The sequence below is a fragment of the Bos grunniens genome, chromosome 4 (genome assembly GCF_055505025.1).
Source record: "Bos grunniens cultivar Pamir isolate PY7600 chromosome 4, Bosgru_T2T1.0, whole genome shotgun sequence".
Classification (NCBI taxonomy): Eukaryota; Metazoa; Chordata; class Mammalia; order Artiodactyla; family Bovidae; genus Bos; species Bos grunniens.
In genome coordinates, this window is record NC_141168.1 from 72,071,010 (window position 1) to 72,095,458 (window position 24,449).

The 24,449-nt window shown below is 39.1% G+C and overlaps 1 protein-coding gene across 1 annotated transcript in view; it reads right to left on the reverse strand.

Annotated features, from left to right (window-relative positions):
- The window catches only part of PRKAR2B (protein kinase cAMP-dependent type II regulatory subunit beta), a 102,574-nt gene that overhangs the window by 57,822 nt on the left and 20,303 nt on the right, over positions 1-24,449 (reverse strand). The window contains exon 2 of the mRNA XM_086396865.1: positions 18,517-18,552. Within this exon, the coding sequence (XP_086252991.1) occupies positions 18,517-18,552 (36 nt within the window). The remainder of the gene's footprint in view (positions 1-18,516; positions 18,553-24,449) is intronic.

Sequence of the window (24,449 nt, forward strand, 5' to 3'; positions counted from 1 at the left end):
AAAAAAGATAATAAAGGTCCAACAAATACCAAAAATAATTTAAAATAAAATCAGACATCTGTCATTGATAAGGAAGTAGTATTTGGAAAATAACAAGTTCAAATTCTAGTGAATTCAGTGGAATTCTAACAACAAAAGTGAGCGATACTTAATTCAGGGACGTACAGTTCTGACAGGAGTACCCATAATTCTTTATCTATGATATTAGAGAATGTAAATGATAAAGTAGTCTACAAAACTGATGGAGAAGGAAATGGCAACCCACTCTAGTATTCTTGCCCAGAGAATCCTGTGGACAGAGAAGCCTGGTGGGCTGCTATCCATAGGGTTGCACAGAGTCAGACTCGACTGAAGCAACTTAGCAAGCACGCATGCGTTGGAGAAGGAAATGGCAACCCACTCCAGTATTCTTGCCCAGAGAATCCTGTGGACGGAGGAGCCTGGTGGGCTGCTGTCCATAGGGTTGCACAGAGTCAGACTCCAACTTAGCAAGCATGCATGCATTGGAGAAGGAAATGGCAACCCACTCCAGTATTCCTGCCTGGAGAATCCCAGGGACAGAGGAGCCTGGTGGGCTGCCATTTAATGGGGTCGCACAGAGTCAGACACGACTGAAGTGACTTAGCAGCAGCAGCAGCTGCTAAACTGAAATTCTCTTCTTCCACCAAGTTTTGCTGTTTTGCAGAACAAGTAAGGTTGGCCTGTGGTCTTTAGTTTTTGTTTCATGGATTTCAGAACAACTGGCTGGTCAATAGTTTTATTGTTTTTATGATGATGATACATACACTCTACAAACAACTCATTTTTAACTATTAAAATTTTGTTTTACTGCATGCAAAATGCCTCTAACTTTAGTGAAACTAACACATGGAAACAACTCAATTATTAACTCTTTATTTGTAAAGTTGTGGTTGATGTTCATGACAATAAAAGTACTACAAACGGTCCCTGCACTCTGGTTAGGGAGATTAATCATCTACAGGAGGAGTATAAATTATTATTCAAGGTTATACACAGTGGCTGATCTACAGTGTGGGGAAAGAGCATGGGATTCAGACAAACTGAGGCATATCCCAGCTCTGCCATTTTTTTTTTTCCTGCTACTTATTAACTGTGTGAACTTTGTACATTACCCAGTACTATGAATCTCAATTTTTTTCAGCAATAAAGTGTGGCTATTAAGATGACCCAGAAGGATGGTATGGGGAAGGAGGTGGGAGGGGGATTCAGGATTGGGAACACGTGTACACCCGTGGTGGATTCATGTTGATGTATGGCAAAACCAATACAATATTGTAAAGTAATTAGCCTCTAATTAAAATAAATAAATTAAAAAAGAAAAGAAAAGACCTGCCTCAGAGAGTTGCTGTGATTAAATAAAAGCCAGCTGTAGACGCATCACAAGAGATATAAACCCTGAAAAATAGACTGAAATATTTGGCTTAAGCTATCAAAAGACATAAGGATGAAGTGGACTAGATAAACATTTATACTTGTGAAGGAGACCAAGTTCTTGTCCTTTGCACACACAATCCTCCTGGAATGCTACCCTCCAAGACCCACTACCTTCTTCCTACATGTTGACTCAAATGTCACCTTCTGGGAGAGGCATTCTCCCGCATGCCACAGGTGTCATAAGCCACTCAATGAAGAACCGAGTCACCCAAAGATTCTTATTCAGGACAATACCTGAGTTGGGCTTTAGTCCCTAAAAGAGTCTGTGCTGAAGAGCACACATCCAGTGGGAAACTCACTAGGTTCAAGCTTTAACTGCTCCCTAGAAAACCTGAAGAATTGTGGACCAGTTAGTTAACTTCTCTGTGCCTCAGTTTCCTTGTCTACAATATGGGGTTAAAATAATACCTTACTCACATGACATTTTAAATCAAAGAATGTTTAAAATACAATAGGGAGTCACAGCTTGACTGGATGCGAAGGTTTATGTTGTGGTAACAAAAGACAGGGTTACAGAGTAATTGAGTCTAAGTTCTTCAGGGCCTTGAGTCAAATATCAATTTAAAATGTATAGACTTCATGATGTATAGGGTATCATGACAGAGATCTGCCAGATGAATTAGAAAAAAAAAGGAAGACAAAAGCAAGAGAGATTACCTAGCCTTGCTACAGCAACCTACATGTGTTGTAATTGGTACAGGTTCCAACAGAAACAGAGACGAAGGGAAAGCAACAGTAAAAGTCGGCACTAATCCAGTGACAGATGAAACACAAGGCCGAAGTTATTCAGTGTACACATTAATAATTTAATTAACACGTGTGGTTTCCATCAAGAACTCATCATAGAACAAAAAAAATTTGATTGTCACATTATACTGAGTGACTATCAAACAAATGTGGGTATGACCAAGTACAAGCAAGTAAGAAGCAGTATCTTTTTAAAGCAAGATGAAATTAAAATGTATTCTTTTTATGGTACAAAACACAGAAGTACAGTCTAGCATACTAATGTAATATACCAATGGAAATTTTGAGAAAATAAGCAGTTAAGATGCATTTTTTTGTACTTAACTCTCAGATCAGTTCAGTCGCTCAGTTGTGTCCGACTCTGCAATCCCATGAACCGCAGCACGCCAGGCCTCCCTGCCCATCACTAACTCCCGGAGTCCACCCAAACCCATGTTCATTGTGCCAGTGATGCCATCCAACCATCTCATCCTCTGTTGTCCCCTTCTCCTCCTGCCCTCAATCTTTCCCAGCATCAGGGTCTTTTCCAATGAGTCAGCTTTCCGCATCAGGTGGCCAAAGTATTGGAGTTTCAGCTTCAACATCAGTCCTTCCAATGAACACCCAGGACTGATCTCCTTTAGGATGGACTGGTTGGATCTCTTTGCAGTTCAAGGGACCCTCAAGAGTCTTCTCCAACACCACAGTTCAAAAGCATCAATTCTTCGGCACTCAGCTTTCTTCACAGTCCAACTCTCACATCCATACATGACTACTGGAAAAACCATAGCCTTGACTAGACAGATCTTTGTTGGCAAAGTAATGTCTCTGCTTTTTAATATGCTGTCTAGGTTGGTCATAACTTTTCTTCCAAGGAGCAAGCATCTTTTAACTTCATGGCTGCAATCACCACCCACAGTGATTTTGGAGCCCAGAAAAATGAAGTCAGCCACTGTTTCCACTGTTTCCCCATCTATTTGCCATGAAGTGATGGGACCAGATGCCATGATCTTAGTTTTCTGAATGTTGAGTTTTAAGCCAACTTTTTCACTTTCTTTTTTCACTTTCATCAAGAGGCTCTTTAGTTCTTCTTCACTTTCCGCGTAAGGGTGGTGTCATCTGCATATCTGAGGTTACTAATGTCTCTCCTGGCAATCTTGATTGTGCTTCATCCAGCCCAGCATTTCTCATGATGTACTCTGCATATAAGTTAAATAAGCAGGGTGACAATATACAGCTTTGACATATTCCTTTTCCTATTTGGAACCAGTCTGTTGTTCCGTGTCCAGTTCTAATTGTTGCTTTCTGACCTGCATACAGGTTTCTCAAGAGGCAGGTCAGGTGGTCTGGTATTCTCATCTCTTGAAGAATTTTCCAGTTTATTGTGATCCACACAGTCAAAGGTTTTGGCATAGTCAATAAAGCAGAAATAGATGTTTTTCTGGAACTCTCTTGTTTTTTCCACGATCCAGCGAATATTGGCAATTTGATCTCTGGTTCCTCTGCCTTTTCTAAAACCAGCTTGAACATCTGGAAGTTCACAGTTCACATATGGCTGAAGTCTGGCTTAGAGAATTTTGAGCATTACTTTACTAGCGTGTGAGATGAGTGCAATTGTGCGGTAGTTTGAACATTTTTGGCATTACCTTTCTTTGGGATTGGAATGAAGACTGACCTTTTCCAGTCCTGTGGCCAATGCTGTTTTCCAAATTTGCTGACATATTGAGTGCAGCACTTTCACAGCATCATATTTTAGAATTTGAAATAGCTCAACTGGAATTCCATCGCCTCCACTAGCTTTGTTCATAGTGATGCTTCCTAAGGCCCACCTGACTTCACATTCCAGTATGTCCGGCTCTAGGTGAGTGGGAGTGATCACACCTTCATGGTTATCTGGGTCATGAAGAATCTTTTTTGTACAGTTCTTCTGTGTATTCTTGCCACCTCTGCTTAATCTCTTCTGCTTCTGTTAGTTCCATACCATTTCTGGCCTTTATTGAGCCCATCTTTGCAGTATTACTAATACTACTAGGAAACATATTATTATATTTATTATTATATTCCTACCACATTATTACATTCTACTATTCTCCCTACATGGTGGACCAGATGGTAAAGAATCTGCCTGCAATGTGGGATACCTGGGTTTGAACCCTGGGTCACGAAGATCCCCTGGAGAAGGAAATGGCAACCCACTCTAGTATTCTTGCCTAGAAGATTCTATGAACAGAGGAGCCTGGTGGGCTACAGTCTATGGGGTAGCAAAGAGTCAGACACAACTGAGCAACTAACACGCAAACACACACACACTATTCTTTAGGAAATGGGTTAAGTATTCTACATTGATTATCTCATCAATCAACAATACCCCATGAGTAAGTTACTCTCACAGCCCCAGAAAATGAACCGAAGTTCAAAGAGCCTAAAAACCCTCTCAAGGTAAAACAGCTAGTGAATGGCAAAGCTCAAATTTGAACCCAAAGCTCTGTGACCTTAGAGCTCAAACACTTAAAGCAGTAAAAGGGGAAAAAATTGAATAGGCAGTTAACAGAAAAATACAAATGGTCAAAAAAAAAAAGAAAAAGTAATGCCAAGCCTCACTCAAATTTTAAAAAATGCCAACTAAAACATACTGATCTGTTGAATTGATACACCTTTTTTTTAAGTTTGGCAAGTATATGTTAAACATAATTTAAAAGTATAAATTAGTATACTATTTTAAAGGGCAACTAGACAATGCCTACACAAATGTCACATGCTTATACCTTTGACTTCTAGAAATAGATCCACTTCTAGAAATATATCCTATAGATGTACTTGCACAATTATGCAACGATACATGTACCTAAAATGTAAACACCCTTGTTATTTATATAAACTTTAATATATTCATATAGTAGAACACTATTCAGTCATTAAAGTAAGAATGGGGTACCTCTAGATGTTAGGAATGAAAAGTGTTACAGGGCACACTGCTAAGTGAAAAAGGCAATGTACAAAGCTGGATATAATTTTAATTCTAACTAAATATACACATGCATAAAAATACCCATGAAAGTACTCAAGAAACCAACTGCGTTACCTCTAGGACTAGGAATGATGGGAGAAACAAGCACCTTTTTAGTGTTCACTTTATACTTTTTTGTACTATTTGACTTTTTACCATGAGCATGTATCACTTTAATAATAAAAAAAACTTAAATGATATAAAATGTACATGTACACACTGATTACAATATAAAACACGGGTACATATAAAAACAGGGATACCGATTCATAAAGGTTCCGTTTTAGAAATATTTTAATAGTTGAACTTAATACAGTGGGACATGACTTCATCATTAAAAAGGCCAAAAAAGAAAAAAGATACTGACTTTCAGTTGCTGAAGATAGAGGAGAGCGGGAAATGATTTCCAATTAACACAGAGAAAATGAACAAGCCATGGCCAGTCAGCCCTCTCCCTCCACTTGTGCCCATGTCTCTTCCTGCTTCTCATTTCATCCTCTCCCTTCCGAATCACCACGAGGCATTTCACATACTGTTTTTAGACTGCTCAGAGTGCTGGACTCATTGGTTTCTAGTTTATACAAATAGATGTAACTAGATCTTTTTTATTTATAATATTCATAATTACAATAATAAAATTCTGCAAACCAAGAAAACTTGGCTCATTCAGTTCTAAGCATGTTCCTTAGGTATACCTCCATCATCAATCTTCCAGTTTGATTTGCACACATCCAAAAAGCATATAGATGGTGGTCATGACAATATAAATTAAATTGATTCTTCCCAGTATTAAGAGTTTTTTTCCCTTCTCCAGGGAGAAACAAAGAGAAATAATAAACCTCACTAAACTTCAAGCAAATTATTTCTACCATTGTAGTTAATTCTATGTAAAAACAAGTAGTAGTATAGTTTATAATATTGCCAGATACTTATCCATTAATTTGAGTGGTAACATAGTATTTTCAGATACCTAGCTGAAATGGAAAGGAAGTACTTAAATTTAGATCAAAATTAATCTGAATCAAGATGTCAAGGGGCGAAGGCAGAGTGCAAGTCACATCAGAACTGCTTTTTATATATTTTGTATAAGGACCATTTTGGAAAAGTTGGTTTTAATAAATGGTAGAATCACATGCTATACCACAAGTTCAGGGTGAGGATTTTTTTAATAAACCTTTTCTGCTACTAAGAAGGAAAAATAAGAGGAAAAAAAAATCTGAATCACTTGAATTGACTGCTAAAAGTATCAGAATGTAAACCATTTTCTAATTTGGGGCACAGAAAACTTGACTAACCTTGGCTGTCGGAGAACAACAATAAACGCTTCATTTACAAATATGTGTAGAAATAATGCTCTTACTAGAAACCATTGTTTTTTCTTTCCTTTGAAGGAATTTAGGGTATAAAATATTTAACATAATTTCAAAATTCAGGATGAATTATAAAGAAAATATAGCTAGTTGTTCGATTTAGTGTTCTCCAGAATCCTCACAAACAAGGGAATGATTTGGCTGTGACATAGCCAAAAGTTTTATAGTTCTACTAGCCTATATCTCTCATTTAATAAAACTGTTAAAAACTAGTTTGATTCAATTTTCAAGTACAAATTAACCATATTTTAAAAAATGAAAACATGACCTTAGGCATGCTAAACTCTTTGTGCCTCAGTTTTCCACACCTGTAAAATGGTGGAGACCAAAAGAAAACTTCCTTCGAAGACGGCAGCAGTGATTCTTGTGGGTTATCGTAAGGAAGGAGGCTAAAAAGCAGTGCCTGGCACATGATCCATCCTGCATAGATTTTAGTGTCATCATCAACATCTACTTTCACAAGAAGTTAGACTGCTAGGGCTCATAACCGAAACAAGTGCTCCTTACTCAAGCTCCCTTGTTAGAGAAATTTATTCTTTGACAAAAGCACAGGGGAAGGCTCTGGGAATTAAAAATTCATGAAAAACATTTAGCACTGGTGAAAACAAGACAACAGGCCCAAAATGAAGTTGCTTCTACTAAGCCTCAAGTCACCAGACTGAGACTTAATTACAGTTTCTGCTCTCCCAGAAACGGAATCTTAAACCAGCCCATCAGGAGTCACTTGGTCTGCCTCACAGACGTGCTACTCCTTTAAGGAAAGTGACCTTGCAAATAACCAATTCTCTTTTTTCCCTAGTGTAACTTCCTTGGCTCCACTCCTTTCAGCCTATAAAGAGTGTTTCATTTCGTGCAGCTCCTCAGGGCCCCTTCCTATCTGCTAGATGGGATGCTACCCGACTCAAATCAATCTTTGCTCAAGGTAACTTTTAAAGCGTTTAGTATGCTTCACCTTATCTTTTAACAGGATGCACAGGCTGCCTTCAGAACATACAACGATCTCTGCCTCAGAATCTCTGTCTAGGATGAGATAACCAACCAAGAAACACCAGGACCTCTGTCTACACGGCTTAACAATAAGAATCCCTTCTAAAAGATGTAATTCAAGAAATGATTTAACTAAAGAAAAACTCTGATTTTATTTAAATTCTAATTTTATTGCTTAGGTGATACAACATGAATGTTTATTTTTTAATCAATAAAAATATATAATTCTGGATTATAAGCCTTTTTTATTATCCTCATTCCAAGAATAGCTCTCAACTCTAAGAAGTGTACTTAAAAATAGATTAAACTGTCCTTTTCACATAAATGTGCTGAAGAAAAGAAAACCAACACTGTAACGGTCACAGAATCTGAATAAAGTGAAAATACCAAATAAAAAGGTAACTTAAAAGTAGTTTATTTTTAGAACCCACAGAGTTGAAGTTTTCAGTTTCTACTGCAGCACACCACTCTCAGCAACCTGTTGAAACTCAGCTCTGAAAATAACCCCACAGCATAAAAGTCATGTACATTTTCTGGAGCACCATGGGTCTGGTACCTCATCTACGTTATGCAATGAGCATATCAAACTACCTAAATCTGCTTTTAAATGGGAGCTATAACTTGGAATTCTCTTTTAAAATATCTAAGGAGAGGGTCAGTTCCACCTTTTTTGATGGAGGCCAGTAAAGATGACTAACACTCACAATTCCTTGAAACAAGTATAATGATATAATTATTTAAGCTGCTCAGTCTTTCAAATGAAAGGCTCTTTTCTACAATCCTGAAAACAAAACTCAATTAATTTGTATTTTTTTTTTAGCAATTTGATTATACTATCTTATGTAAAATAACAGCAACAAAACCAATAATCTCTGGTTTTAATGCAAAACCGAATGTAGGAAAAAATGGTGGTAGTGGTGGTGAAACCCACTTGTTAATTTTCAGAAAACATGATCAAATGATTAGCTAGTATAAAATACACTGCTGGGCTCTTGGTCTCAGCATGCAATGACAGTTACATTCTCCAGTAATCAGCTCCCAGAAGCAACTGGTTCAATCTGATTAAGAGGGTTGCGGGGTAGGGGTGGGGAGGTGAAGGCTATACACACACCCATCTAAAATTAAAGGTTAAATCTTAAAAAAGTGGATCAACTCATTTTCAAAATAACCATCTACAAGCACAGCTTATAATTTAGGGGAGACTGAAGTTGCTTTCTGTTTTTACTTGAAGAGCTAAAGGATGTTACATTTGAGAGAAATTTCTCCCATCTCCCCACAAATATTGACATGGTGTTAATTAAGTTAATCCAAATTTGCAGTAAGGGAATTAGCTGTAAGAGATACACAGAATTATGCACTTTGGTCAATTAAAATTAAGTGGGAGGGATTATCGGAGAAAATAACACAGATACTAATATCATGACATTCTGATTAGATTAAAATTTGACAACTTGAGCCTAAAGATATATAAAAGTTTATTTAGCATCCACTGTGCGTCAGGCACCACACTTTTTTTTTTTTTAAAGCTTTGCCTCCATCTCTTCGTGAATTACACCAACCCAGTTTTACAGAAGAGGGTTTAAGGAAGTTGTCCATGGTCACACAGCTAAAAAATAATGCAACTGAAATCCTAAATTACATTTATCGGCCTCTGGCCCAGCCCAGTGCCAAACACACTGCAGGCTCTTGTTGAATATTTGGTCAATAAATGGAAGAATGGCCTCAAATACAAGCTCTTTGCTTCTATACCTCCTGCCTTCTGTACTCATGATAAACATGAGTTTAAGGTGCTCTCACTGGGAAGAGTTAGGCTTACAGGAAGTTTAGTAAACAAGCATTCATAGTGAATGAATTATAACCAAAAGACCCTCCATCCAACTCTGTCCTCGTTGTTCTGTCATCCTTGGTCATCCACAAGATGCAAGACCATCTAGACAACCAGCTTTCCCCAATTTCATCTCCATGCTTCTCCAAGCTTCCCCATTGGTCCTGGAAGGCAGAGCACGTTTACTGCTGCTCTGCCCAGCGCCTAACACCATGCCTAGTGATGCTAAGTGCGCAGTAAATATCTACTCAATAGCTGACCTGTGGGACAGCCCCTGCCCCCAGTCACTGTCTGAGCACCACTGCTGCCAAAGGTCCTATGCTCTGCACACAGTGGGATCCAAATGATGGTGAGGGACGGCCCTGGCTCCCCACCCTGGCATCTAGACCATACATGTACTCCCTGCTGATGCCCTGCTTCTGAGATTCATGACATTCTGGCACCCTTGGACCAGCATCTAGCTCTGTCTTACTTCCACCCCAGTTCTGCCACAGTCACAGAACACATCAATGTCCATGGCCAACTTCCATTTTTTTCTGCTTCCTCAACCCCAATAAAGCTTCATCCAATATCTACTTTAGCAGTCTCACTCCACAACTGATGCACACTGGTCCCAACTCCTCTGGAATCTTAAAGCACATTACAACACAGCTGACCCAATATTCCCATCCTTCAGGGACTCCCATTTCCTTACCTCCCATTCTCTTTTTTCTTCGACTTCACCCAGAAATGCCCTTTTCCCACAGTTCACTAATGAGACATGTGAACAGCCACGATATCAAACAACATGTAAGAGTAACAGCAGCTTGGGTGCATACATAGATGGCACCTAGAAAGAAAGGAGTGCCGAGGCGTGGGGTGAACTGTCGCAAGGCCAGACAAGCAAACCCCATGGAGTGTTTCCAGCGTGAAGAGGCACATGGATGCCAGGAACAGAGGTAAGAACACACGTGCCATGAACCAGAGCCAGGGGCCCCCACATACCAGCATCCTACCTGTCCAAGGGTGCCACTCACGTTCAGCCTTCTCGCATAAAAATGCCCAAATGGAAATATACTTTTTGGTTTCATTTTAATCATCAGTTCCTCTAGATAAATGTGCTGTTTCCCTTTTGAAAAGCTTCTTATGAGAACTTTCATATCTCATACAGGCCACACCAAGGTCATGACACCTAAACCTCAGCATCCATAGTGAGATAACTCCAGACAGCAGGAGCTTCTAGGAGCTATTACAATTATTCAATAGTACAGCTGTATGATACCACCCTGGCAATTTCACTACAGTTTACAAAAGGGCAGGTCTGCAATGGATTGGGGGTGAAGGGGCAGGGAGAACGTGCTTCACACAGCTGTGCAGTGGTGACCTCCACTCTGATCATCCTTACAGAACAGCTTCAGTTAGTTCACATGTCCACCCTATGCCCTCCCGTCTATTTCACAGGCAGTATCTAGGGACCTGACGCACAAGGGGCTCAGCAAGCTGCACAGGCCTCCCTGCCATCTTCCAAGCACTTGGCATCTGCTGGCCCTGAGTCTGAGGACACATTTAGGAGCAGAAGGAGACACCCCACCTGGCCCTGAACTATAGACCAAGGTTTTACTATTGTCTTTCTCTTTCCCTTCCCAGGGGTCTCCAAAAGAACTTGGGAGAAATTGCAATAAAGGTCAGGAGCTAATCTCCCACTGGCCATAGACAGTTGATCAGCATTCCTGGGCCCAACAAAAAAGAATCAGAGACGGAACACCTGCCGTGGTCCACTGGGCTGTCATGCACTGCAAGTCAGAAGCACCAGTCAGCTAGGACTACCAGGGAGGGCGGAGGTGGGGAAGAAACTGGGGCAGAAAGGGAGCAGCACTGGCTCTGGTCCCCTCCTCTGACTTGTGATGAATCCCAAGGGAGAATCCATTTTAACACAAGCCAGAGAACAGAGCGAACAAGTGGCTTGGAACCACTCCCCCCACAAGGAGTCGCAGGGCCTGGGCATTGGCCTCTCAGAGACCAACCCCCCCTTCCCCCAAGGTCCATCCTCCACCCTCCCCTCACCTCCCTGCCCGGTGCTGGCACTCTGGTTTCATCTGGCTGCCTCCAGGGAGCTGTCTGACTCTTGACTTCAGCCCTACCCCTGGGTGTTTCTAAACAATTCTTGGTGTCCCACTGTGTGCAGTCGACAAGATACCTCGGACACCGTTAAATCCAGTCCAGGCTCCTGGAGGCCCCTGCCTATTTCGAAGACTTATGTGAACCTCAGGCTGAGATTGTGGAACCAAACTGGGGTGAATACTGTATCAAGTGACTTTCATGTATTATCTACTGTTTAATCATTACAATCTTTTTGTGAGATAGGTATTAGCTCCATTTTATACCTGGAGAAACAAAGGTACCTAAGACCAACACACACACACACTTTTAATAAGTGGGTATATAAATAGCAGAGTATATAAAGTAGCAGACCTAAGACCAGCCTAGGTCTATCTGAAAGCAGAGCCTACACGGCCTCCCCTGGTAAGAGAGACCCTAAACATTTTGCAGCAGTGGTTTCATTAAAGGCAGAAATAACTCCTGGCCTTCAAGCCTCTGCTGTCCATGGCCTTGAGCATCTGCTTACTTCAGGCCACAGGTGCCTGATGGCAGAGGTCAAGTATAGAGCACTATAAAAGAGGATTTATAATAAAAATAGCTAGCTACTAGTGACAAAGTACAGATACTGCCCTTATCTACCTGCTGAAACCCATATCATAAGCCTTAAAGACCAGCTCAATGGCACCTTTCTGTGAGACCCACACCCTGGAAGAATTATATCTTTTCTCCTTTTCACTCTTTGGATATTGTGGTACTAAGCACACGCCTACTAGACTGAACTTCCTAAGGGGCCCCATCCTGCTCTTCTTGCATCTCTAGCACTATAAGTGACCCAAAATAAAGACTCAGTAACATTTGCTAAATGAATTAGTAAATTAAAGTAGGATTCTCACAGAATGTATTATCTAGTGTTTTTGACTATCAAACTTGAAATGAGCTTCTAGGCACAAAATATAAATGTAAATATATTCATACCAGCAAATTAGTTTGAAAATACGAGAATGACCTCTGGGAGAAAATAATTTGGGGGCTAAAAGCTCTCGTCAAATAACTTTAAAAGAAAAACAATGAATACCAAGGCTACAAAATATTTTCAAAACAAAACAAAAGGAAGCATATGCTCCCTGAATCAAGGAAGCATATGTTCCCTGAATCAGATTCAAGACGAGATCTGAACTTCTGCTATTTTACTACTTTTCTTGGGAACTAACCATGCTCTGTTTGAGGGTGATATTACTGAGTTTTTAATGTGCCACTTTACACAGTGGGTGTGTGAGATTCAAAGACTTAATTTCACCTCTGAATTATTCCACACGCTGGTTTAGGGAAAATTAGATCTTAGCTCTATTAAAAATATACTATAAAATTCAGTGCCCATGTTATGGCTAAAAATTGAACAGAGGCTAATTCTCAACATGAGAAAAGAAAATTAGCTAATTCATAATTTGGAGTTTCATTTTCACTTCTATTTTAGGGAAAAAAAATGATGTACTAGATCAAGAGATACTCAATAGCTGTTCATGAAAGCAATACTAAATGTCCATGCAAAGACTTCATGGTCGTCAATGGGGCACCGTGACCAGACAGTGGACGTGCCCGTACAATCTAGGAACAGGTCACAGGGGAAAGTGCCTCACTGTTGGGGACAACTGTCAGAACTCAAAAAAGCAGTTTTCAAAATTTCAGGGAGCCAACTTATGAAAGACAAGAAAAGTGGAGTCATGACAATTAAATGCAACGTAAAATCCTTGAATATGCTGGAATGAAGAAAAAAAAAGACACACCAAGACAACTGAGGAAATCGGACTCTAGACAGAAGATTAGATAACAGCATTGCTGCTAAGTCACTTCAGTCGTGTCTGACTCTGCAACCGCACAGACGGCAGCCCACCAGGCTCCCCCGTTCCTGGGATTCTCCAGGCAAGGACACTGGAGTGGGTTGCCATTTCCTTCTCCAATGCATGAAAGTGAAAAGTGAAAGTGAAGTCTTTCAGTCGTGTCCCGTGTCCGACTCTTCGCGACCCCATGGACTGCAGCATACCAGGCTCCTCTGTCCATGGGAGTTTCCAGGCAAGAGTACTGGAGTGGGGTGCCATTGCCTTCTCCGGGATAACAGCATTATATCAAGGCTAAATTCCCTGCATGTTATATTATTATGCAGAAAATGTCCTTGTTCTCAGGAGATATGCATGAACTATTTATGATTCCTAAAAGGTTCAGTTAAAAATAAATAAATACAAGTATTTATCTGGGCATGTGCAAGGAAAAAAAGAAAAGAACATATAAATGTGGCAAAATAGTAACACCTGGGAAATCTAGATAAAGGTGTTCATTGAACTATTCCTCAAACTTTTCTATAAGCTTGACTTTTTCAAAATAAAATTCTGAGGTTAAAAAAAATTCAGAGAGGTCTGACCTCCTGAGAAGGCATTGTCTCAAGATTAATGGGTCATTTCTATTTGTTTTTCAATTTAGAGCCAAAAACACAAAGGAAAACCATTAAGCTCTTAAAAAAAACTCTGCAATGTATAAACAATAAAAAGAGAGACCCATATTAAAGGATGAATATCAAATACTATTATGACTCTTTAAGGCTTTTTTGACAGACTAAGACACAGAGTTGAGCATTTTATTGTTTTGTTCTAAACTATGTTCCAGGGGGCTGACCACCAACTTTTTTGAGAGCCTAGATACTCTGCTTTACAAAAACCACCTAACCTACCCCTAACAAGGTGACTATTGCTGCTATGACCTCAAAGTGAAAGAAAATGAAAATAAGAAAGAAACACTCAGTGAAGTAAATAACTTATCTACAAATTCACACAGTAAATGAGTGGTTTGAACTCAAGTCTGTATAACTCTACATTCTAGGGTCTTTCCCATACAATATACTAGATAAAACACAATGCAATAGAGTTGCTGTTTGCTTTAAGTTTTATTCTTCAAAGATTTATTCAGCCACTATCTCTACTACTGCCACTAATTTTAATAGTAATTAAACAATAAATGGGCTTCCCCAGTGGCTCAGTGGTAAAGAATCCATCTGCCAAGCAAGAGACGTGGGTTTGATCCTTGGATCAGGAAGATCCCCTGAAGAAGGAAACGGCAACCCACTCCAGTACAGTATTCTTGGCTGAGAAATCCCATGGATAGAGGAAACCTGGCGGGCTACAGTCCCTGAGGTTGCAAGAGTCGGAAATGACTTCCAACTAAACAACAACAAACAATAAATGGTATATTTCCTTTCTTCTCCATCAGAAAAACAATCTTCCAAAACAAAGTCCATAAGCTTTAAGAAAACTAAACCCCAAGCTGTCAGTGTTATTTCTATCAAAAGTCTAAAACAGATTATGTATATGACTTTTGTGTATCTGAAAAGACATACCGATAAGAAGTGATTACTCAGAGGAGAAATGGATCATAAAAGAATGAAACAAAAAAAAATTGTTTAAAAATAGGCTTAGGATCATGGGATGTTGTTTAAAAATAAGTTTATGGATAATCATATTGTAATATATACATGTATTGAATCAACACGCTGTCCATTTTAAACATACACAATGTTACTAATACCTGCCTTTCATTCCCGAACCAAATGGAAAACTAGTTTAGGAAACTTCTAAAAACTCTTAGAATTCTAAGAATTTTGTTTGAAAACTGAGTGAAACTAATTCCTTTTATAGAAATAAAAGCCAACAGGTTTATGGGCAGGCACTGAAAACACATGAGGACAGTTCAACAGATACAGTGTCATTAAAAGTATAAAAATGATCCAAAATAATGTATCTGTATTAAACACATTCTTAATATAAACAGTCCCCTCATCCTCCTGAACCATAACAAAAGAAAAAGGCATGAAAAGGAAAAATGTTTTGTTTGAAGCATTCAGGTTGAAATATCTACTTTTGACAGACGCAGTATGAATCGAAAAGCCAAAACCTCAAAGATTTAGGAAACTCAGTCAGATTAGGACCCTGTATATAATAGTCCTAAGCTTTCATTCAATCAAAAGTGACTGAATACCTAGCACTATCAAATTGTTTTTTACTGTTGTAATGTGTACACACAGTATTTGTTGTTATAACTATTATTTAAAAATAGCAGTAGTAGTGTTAGTCAGTCGTATCTGATTCTTTGCGACCCCATGGACTGTAGCCCATGAGGCTCCTCTATCCATGGGATTCTCCAGGCAAGAATATTGGAGTGGGCTGCCATTCCCTTCTCAGGTAACTTCCCAATCCAGGGATCAAACTCAGGTCTCCTGCACTGCAGGCAGATTTTTTACCACCTGAACTACAGGGAAGCCCTCATTTAAAAATAATAGATAAATAAGAAATAAATTCTTATATCCTAGACAGCTGGTTGATTTTACCTGATGTAATTTTTTTCCCTTAAATTACAGGTCTCACACTACAAATTTAAATTTATAGTTTATTTCTGAAAAGTGTTTCTGAACTAAAATAACATCAGAAAAAGATATCCCAAGAAATATTTTTAACTATCAAATATGAATTTTTCTATTTTAAGTGGGTATCTATTTTTGTTATTTTTTGGAAATGCTATTTCAAAAGAAATTGAAGTCTATCTCTACTTCTAAATTAAACTACTTTTAGCCACTAAATTAAATTTACAAAGAGAAATAAAGAATTTCCTCCTCAAGATGCCTTAAGACTGTTTCTGTTTTCTTCTTTGTCAAAAAAGTTTTAGTGATTGTTCTTTTTATCTAAGGTAGTAAATATTTTATTTCCCTTGCCTGAAAGACTGAAAATGTATATAAGATGCTTAGCATAGTCCCTGACCTACCAGGGTACTCCATAAGCCAGTTGTCTTTTCCTCCCAATAATCAACGTCAAAGATCATTCCTACAGTGCTCTCCAGCATGTTATATTATTAGGGTTGTAAAGAATCGGACACGACTGAGCGACTAAGCACAGCACAATACTTACACCTTTAAAAGGTTTTGTAACACGGCTCTGAACTTGATATCACTTCATTTTTCTTTCAATTGCTTCCTGCTGTTTTCACATTTCCTATTACCTGTCACTCTAGGAAAAAAATGCAACATTTGACTTGAATGTGTATTTCTTTGCTGGGGTTCCATCTTATCGGCATTTCCAACCAATTTTGCTGAGATACAATGGACACAGATTTAGCTGTGGTGGTAGGGGCTGAAATAATGCCGTTTCAAAATGAACCTACACTGGGACTTCCCTGGTAGTCTAGTAGTTAAGACTCCACTCAGGAACCTACTGAACCCTGGATCTATCAAACCAATGGTAAGTATACTGAACAACAAATGTTAATGGAATTTGCCCAGAAATAATGTCTCATGTCAGGCAGAAAGAGAGATAATTTATTCTAAGAGTCTTAATTACATTTCTATGGAAAGACTCTCACGTCATGAAGATAAGATATCACACTACTGATTCTCTCTTATTGTTCCTCTCTGTTTTCACCACTGTTGACAAAGACTATGTATTACACCAGAATAAAATCACTGTTGATTACTCTACTTTGGGATAAAGTCTGATTGATGCCTTACTGACAAAAACATAATTTCTCACTTCACAAAAGGCATAATCTACTCTTTGTTTCCAACATTTAAAATAGATACTCCTTGACATTACAAAAAGCTCACAAGGATAAAGCAGATACCATCCCAGTAGAACATATTTTCCTAATCCCTGTCTTATTCCTTATAGACCTGGTCACCACATAGTAAGAGTAAACCATACCAGTAACTGTTGACAAATTAAATACAAAACTCAATTTTAAAACACCCTTAATAATATAGCACATATGGAAAGGAGGTAATTTTATGAAATAAATGACTCATTTGTATTGTATAAATGTCAAAGATGATCTGTTTGAATCTTATCTTGTGTTTTTCAACCAAAAAACTTAGTTATAAATAAAAGAATGTCATTTTTTTCAAACCAAACATGGTAGTACTTCATTTGTCCTCTATCTTTAGAAAAGAAGGTATTTCAGAGGTGAATTTTCCAAACAATAATTTATCCATTTCAATGCCCAAACTCACTTAGGATAGAAACGCTTTCAGCTGTGTCCTGTACTTACCCACCCCTGTAATGTAGGTGGTACCCAGTATGAGTGTGTGTTAAGTCGCTTGAATCACGTCTAACTCTTTGCAACCCTATGGACTACAGCCCGCCAAGCTCCTCTGCCCAGGGTTTTCCAGGCAAGAATACTGGAGTGGGTTGCCATACCTTCCTCTAGGGGATCTTCCAATCCCAGGGATCGAACTCGCATCTCCTGCATTGCAGGCAGAGTCTTTACTGCTGAGCCACAGGGGAAGTATCCAGTGTAGGGAACCAAATCTAAATTCTTGCCAATGGCTAAGGTCTCCCTCAATGTGAATATGCAGGAGGTTACTAAGGTATCTCTAGGATACCAACAAATATAAAGCAATTTGCTCCTCTTCTAAATGGCTCCATGATGATAAGTTCTTATATCTCAGTGTTATGAGTTTTCATGTCTTTATTAAAAACTATCATCCCTTCCCGTTTTGAGTCTCCTTCCCTGGTGGTTCAGACAGTAAAGCATCTGGCTGCAATGCAGAAGACCCGGGTTTGATCCCTGGGTGGGGAAGATCCCCTGGAGAGGGAATGGCAACCCACTCCAGTATCCCACTCCAGTATTCTTGCCTGGAGAAGCTCATGGACAGAGAAGCCTGGTGGGCTACAGTCTGTGGGGTCACAGAGTCGGACACGACTGAGTGATTTCACTTTTACCCAAGTTCTAAATCACTTCTTCTAAACTGTGGCTGGCAAACCAGATAACCATGTAATTAGTAATTTATCAAGTGCAGAAATAAACAAATTTGGGTAAGAGTTTCCATACATTAGCCACACTGGGATTTTAAATTCAGCCACTCAGAGGATATTTCCATTTACTTCCTAGTTCTTGATTTTATCATATGGCTGTTTTCTGGGAAAATGACTGATAAATAAGTTATTACTCTATAGCAATTATTCTTTTCATACCTTCTTATCCAATCCATTTTTAAAATGTCACCATTAGTAAGCAAAATCCATAAGGAGACTTACCTGAGGCACGCCTTGTAAATCGGTTTATTACCGGAGCTGAAAGAGAAAAGTGGGATAATATGCTTAGATAAAATTCTAATTTATCCAAAACCCTGAAAAGGAACTAAACTGCTAATGATCCCATAAGTTAAATAGGAGGAAGATCTGAATGAATAACAAGTGCTAGAAGAAATATATAAATATATGAAAATTAAATGTTTAAATTTAATACTAGACAAGGAAATATAAATTAAAACCAATATTTCATCTGTTAAATAGTGCCTCCAAAACTCTTTAAATGAAAATCCCTAGCTATGTGTGGCTGAAACTACTTACATAGTACAGTACAAATCTATATAATAGTTTTATAAACAATTTGGCAATTACATGAAGTATCATAAAAGGTTTATCTCCTTTAAAAAAATTAATTCAACTTTTAAGAGAGTTATCTCAAAGAAATATTACTAGAAAAGGAAAAAGCTATTTAACAGCATCACTTTCACAGTGAAAAAATCTGGAAACAAAACTAATGTTCACATATGCTGATATCATTATTAGGTAAAGATAGTATATTGTTGATATTCTCAGATTTAATATTTGTAGTATTGACAATTTTTGTGTTCAACCCAAAAGTCCATGACATGCAAATCTGTCTGCAGGAGGCTACAATTTCAGGCTGGGTGTGGGAGTGTACTGCTCTACTGGTAAGCCCACCCTTGGCCCACTTCCCACACTCAACTCAGCTCTGTTGTTTTTTCTTGGTTTTGTTTCTAACTATCTCAAGAAATGAGGGTTTTTTTTTTTAAGCTTTTTTTCTTGATAGAAGCAGCTAAGTTTACAGTTCATATTATGTACAGAAAGAACACCAGGTACTAACTACAGAGTATATTTTAGTAGCAGGATGTCATGGGTCCACTGTAATACTTTCTAATACTTCAATACTTTTAAAACAGTCATTATAAAGATGGTCTACACTATGGAAAGAGGTCAAATAAAAAAAGAAGACTAAAATTTTTGTCAGCATTATGTCAAACAACACAAAAATTACAGACGCTTAGGAATAAGTACTAGAAGAAAATTCTCTCAAATGTTTTACACTAGTCCTTGCAACTATGCCTTTAAATATCAGCACCTCCACATTACTGATGACATTTTACAGTAAGGCTCAGACATACTGACTAGTTTGCTTTAGATCACACAGCCACACTGTGGCAGAACTTGAGTATTTGAACTTAAGCACTTCTAGCACCAAAATGCTTCCCACCAAGAGCAGAAGGCAAAAATACTGACACCTGAAATCATAAAGTACTAGGTTATTTCCTCCCATATTGATCTCCACTTTTAATGAGGATTCATTCTGTGAAATAATTCACAAACCAAATTATTAAAATACTATAGTTTATAGCAAAATTATATCCTCTCAAATGATCAAGATACAAAATTTCCACTATTTACATACCAAATTAATTCAACCATATAGCTGCAAAGTCACAAATCACTTAAAAAATCTTTCATCAGATAAACTGTAGTTATATTTTAGATATCACACACACACAAAAATGTCCACCAGTTTTCTTGGATATTTTCCAACCTCTTTTTCACAACTCCTTCAGCACCTAGTCTAAAGGAACCCTCCCCAAGCCAGCCATAAGGACGGGAAAGGAGGGAGTGCAAAAAACTTCAACCACAAGAATGCAGAATAGACAGGGCAGGCTGACCAGAGCAAGATGAAGGTAAAAGCATATCTCAGCTCCGGGGTGAAAACACAGCAGATACTCTCTGCCTCCTGCTCCAGCCTCTCCTCTAGACAATGAAGTCACAGCACAATGAGCTTCTGGTCTGAAATTCTGGGATGTCTTTGTCCCCTTGGGGTCCCTCAGGTTTGTGTGTCTTTCTGAAGTGTTGGAGGCAGAGACAGATTTTCAAGGAAGTGACACTGCCTTCTTGGAGGTGTACTCTAAGTTTGTGGGAGCAATTTTTAAAACCGTCTTAGTAATTCAGAGGACATCTTTGACATTTGACAGACGATTTGACATTGACAGTTCTATACAACAAAGAACTGTCCTAAATCCCACAACTTTCATGCTTTCACATATCCAACTGCACATTCATGTTGGCAAGCAAGTCAACTTACAACCATCTGAGACTAGATTCCAACACTGTTTACTATTTAAGTACAGTACTTCCCTGGTGGCACAGTGGTAAAGAATCCAGCCGCCAATGCAGGAGACATGGGTTTGATCCCTGGTCCAGGAAGACCCCACGTGCTGTGGAGCAACTAAGCTCATGCACCACAACTACTGAGCCTGTGTTCTAGAGCCCGGGGCTCAACAACAAGAGACGCCACCGCGAAGAGAGGCCTGCCCACTGCAACGAGAGGGTAGCTCCTGCTTGCTGCAGCTAAAGAAAAGCCCAGCCCATGCAGCAACGGAGACCCACCCAGCACAGCCAAAAAATAAATAAATACGATTTTTTTTTTATATGCCGCTGCTGCTAAGTCGCTTCAGTCGGGTGCGACTCTGTGCGACCCCATAGATGGCAGCCCACCAGGCTCTGCCGTCCCTGGGATTCTCCAGGCAAGAACACTGGAGTGGGTTGCCATTTCCTTCTCCAATGCATGAAAATGAAAAGTGAAAGTGAAGTCACTCAGTCGTGTCCGACTCTTCGTGACCCCATGGACTGCAGCCTACAAGGTTGCTCTGTCCATGGGATTTTCCAGGCAAGAGTACTGGAGTGGGGTGCCATTGCCTTCTCCATTTTTTAATATATACAAGTACAATTATTAGATGCAGTTTTAATATACATAAAACTTTCTGCAACACAAATACGACATAAATCAAAGGAATTGGGTGGGCTTCTGGTATTTTGTTTGGAGTTATATTAATATTCGTTCATCATTTCAAAAAATCATGTCACTACTATATTTGGGGTATCTGAATGGCCAGTAGAATACACCTGATTAGACTACATTTGCAGCTTTCATGTTCTTAGGGATTCAACAAGTGAGAGACTCTAACTATGCCTCCCTGTGTACATGTAAGCACATGCCTGCTGCAACACATTACTATAAATTACTTGCCTTTGTTTCTCCTTTATATTTTTGCTAAAATTTTAAATTGTGGGTAGAGAGGTTCTATGACAATGACTTCTGTCTCCCATAGTAAACGGGGCACAGGACTGGGTAGTTAAAAAGATGGGGGCACCAAGCATATGCTATGCAGTTGTCAAGGTAAACACTGGGTTTTGACAAAATTACCAAAATTCCATCCAATCCCTCATAATCATATCCCTTCATATCCACTTGCAGGGATAAAACACAAATGTTTCCTGCATCAGCTCTTGGCAAACCAACAGTAACCTTCACCATTTTTCTTGTTTTTTTTTTTTCAGTCCAGCAGCCAAACCTAGGGAAGAAGGTTGAGATTCAGGGTGGAGGCCTCACTGGAAGTAAAGCAATGTGCATCTGGGCAGGGTGTGCCTGGTGTTTTCTCTCTCAGGAACCCAAGTACAGGGAAGAGGAGCAGGGGGAAGGTGAAGAAGGACGCACCACTGGGCACCAACTAGGGTCAGGAGGCGTGGGCTCCACTGCCAGCCCCATAGCCTTCCAGGAAACCATGGATGAATCATGTAACTTTGAGCTAAATTCTCAATTTAAAAAATATGCAAAGTAACATCTGCCCTCCTTAATGCAAGAGGGTTTTAAGAAAAAAAAACCATCTTTTTGAAAGTGCCTATAAACTACAAATTCCTATTCAAATATAAAAGATTGATGTTTATTTATTGTGAGCTAATATTACCAATTTTAACATTATCACTTTTTAAATATACAAAGAGCAGAACAAATTGACAAAAAAGTTAACAGATGATGTTTTAAAATCTGCTAAGTCAAAGTAGGTTTTCGCAGACTCTTGGTTTCCACCTTTAGATTTTCTTATTCTATGGATCCCTGATGGCTCAGTTGGTAAAGAATCCGCCTGTAATGCAGGAGACCCCGGTTTGACTCCTGAGTCGGGGAGATCCGCTGGAGATGGGATAGGCTACCCACTCCAGTAATCTTGGGCTTCCCTTGTGGCTCAGCTGGTAAGGAATGCACCCCACAATGCGGGAGACCTGGGTTCAATTTCTGGGTTGGGAAGATCCTCTGGAGAAGGGAAAGGCTACCCACTCCAGTATTCTGGCCTGGAGAATTCCATGGGCTGTATAGCTCATTGGGTCACAAAGAGTGGGACATGACTGAGTGACTTTCACTTTCACTTTCCTATTCTATGGATATTCCGGGAGTGTATTTATACACACACACACACACCAATATTAGGAGAATATAGAAGGAAAAATATAGCAAATGTACTATCTGCCTGGAGAAACAAACAAATATGATTTAAGAATATACTAAATGCCTCTAACATTTGAAACAGATATAACCTATGATCTTAATGAATCCTCAAGGGAAAATACAGAAATGTTTATATAGGTTTGATTTTCTCCCAAGTGACATTCCAGCAGAATACTGAGAGTCCTGTGTTGCTATGAATATCTTCGTGCTTATCTAACCAGAGATTCTGTCGGTTTCCAAACTAGATGGGTCTTAATTCCTCCGCCCCCAGGAGACACAGAAGTGTAGCTGATTCAAGTCGTCTTTAATCCTGGAGCATCCTTACAAGAAAAACGCTCCATTACTTGAAGATGGCTGAATAAGCCTCTCTATTCCTAGCAGGGAAAACAACCTCCCACACCTGTGACTCCCCACCAGTGCCAGCGGGACCTGCTTATCTTCTCACTTCTTTTTGCCTGAAGCCCAAGATAAGCAGTGCCTGGCAGATAAGAGGCACTGATTCAACAGCTGTGGGTTAATCCATCAACTCTGTGAAGTAAACAGAGCAAGTCTCCTTGTCCCACTTACTCTGCTGTTTATTGGATGTGGATGCTGGGCACTGGGAATGTGACAGAGTCCTTGCCTCTGAAGAGCTTGACCAAGTCGGGAGGTATTTTCAAATACTATGGCTGCAAGGGCTTACACCACATAAGCAGAAATTTCACAGAAAACTAGAAAACTCAAGAAATTCTATGAAAACAAATGCAGTCAACTGAAAGTATGAACCAATGAGTTTGGCCTTCAAAAAGAAAAGCCAGGTTGACAGTCATACAGATAGTTTGCATCTCTGAGCATAATGCTGGGAAAGAAGTCCCATCCAAGTTAAAGAAGTAAGAGCCCTGAGTTGTGATTTATGGTCATTAAATACACACACACACACACACACACACACACACAGCCACTCTATACGGTAGCCACATTGGTTAAATACTCTTTGCAGAAAAGAGTTCATGTACCCTGAAGTAAGATGTACACAACAGTCTTGGAGTCAGCACAATAATTAACATCCCCAGCCTCATGAGTCACCTTTTCTAGAATAAACATTTTCCAAATCTGCTCTCTAAATAAAAGATTCTAGAAATTATGTTAACTGAAACCATGTTAGGTAATTATTTTTGACAGAATAAATACTTGGCTCAGAGTAAATTTCTCTTATGCCTGAGCTATAAGGCTCACCTTTGAAGGAAGGAGAATTTAACTTTTTTAAAAGATCAACAGCCACTAAAGCAAATAAACAACAAAACCTGAAATATTGTGCTAATTAACCAAACAAACACAATTTTCAAACTTCTTTATACATGCTTACTTTCTGACATTGCAAAGGACCACTTATTTATTTTCTGTGTCTTTGTTAAAGCCATGTCCCCTCAAAGTACTTCTGATCAGACATGATGGGAACTATTTGAGAAGCAAGTGTTGGAGGGACCAGTTTTCTTTTTCCTTTTCGATTACATAACGTGAGATTTAGGTGTCCTATCTACCCATATACATGGAGCATGGCTGGAATAGGGCAGAATGAGATGAAACACAGACGTTTAGCTTTTTTTTAAATGCCACCTTTAAGAACCACTAAAGAGATGCA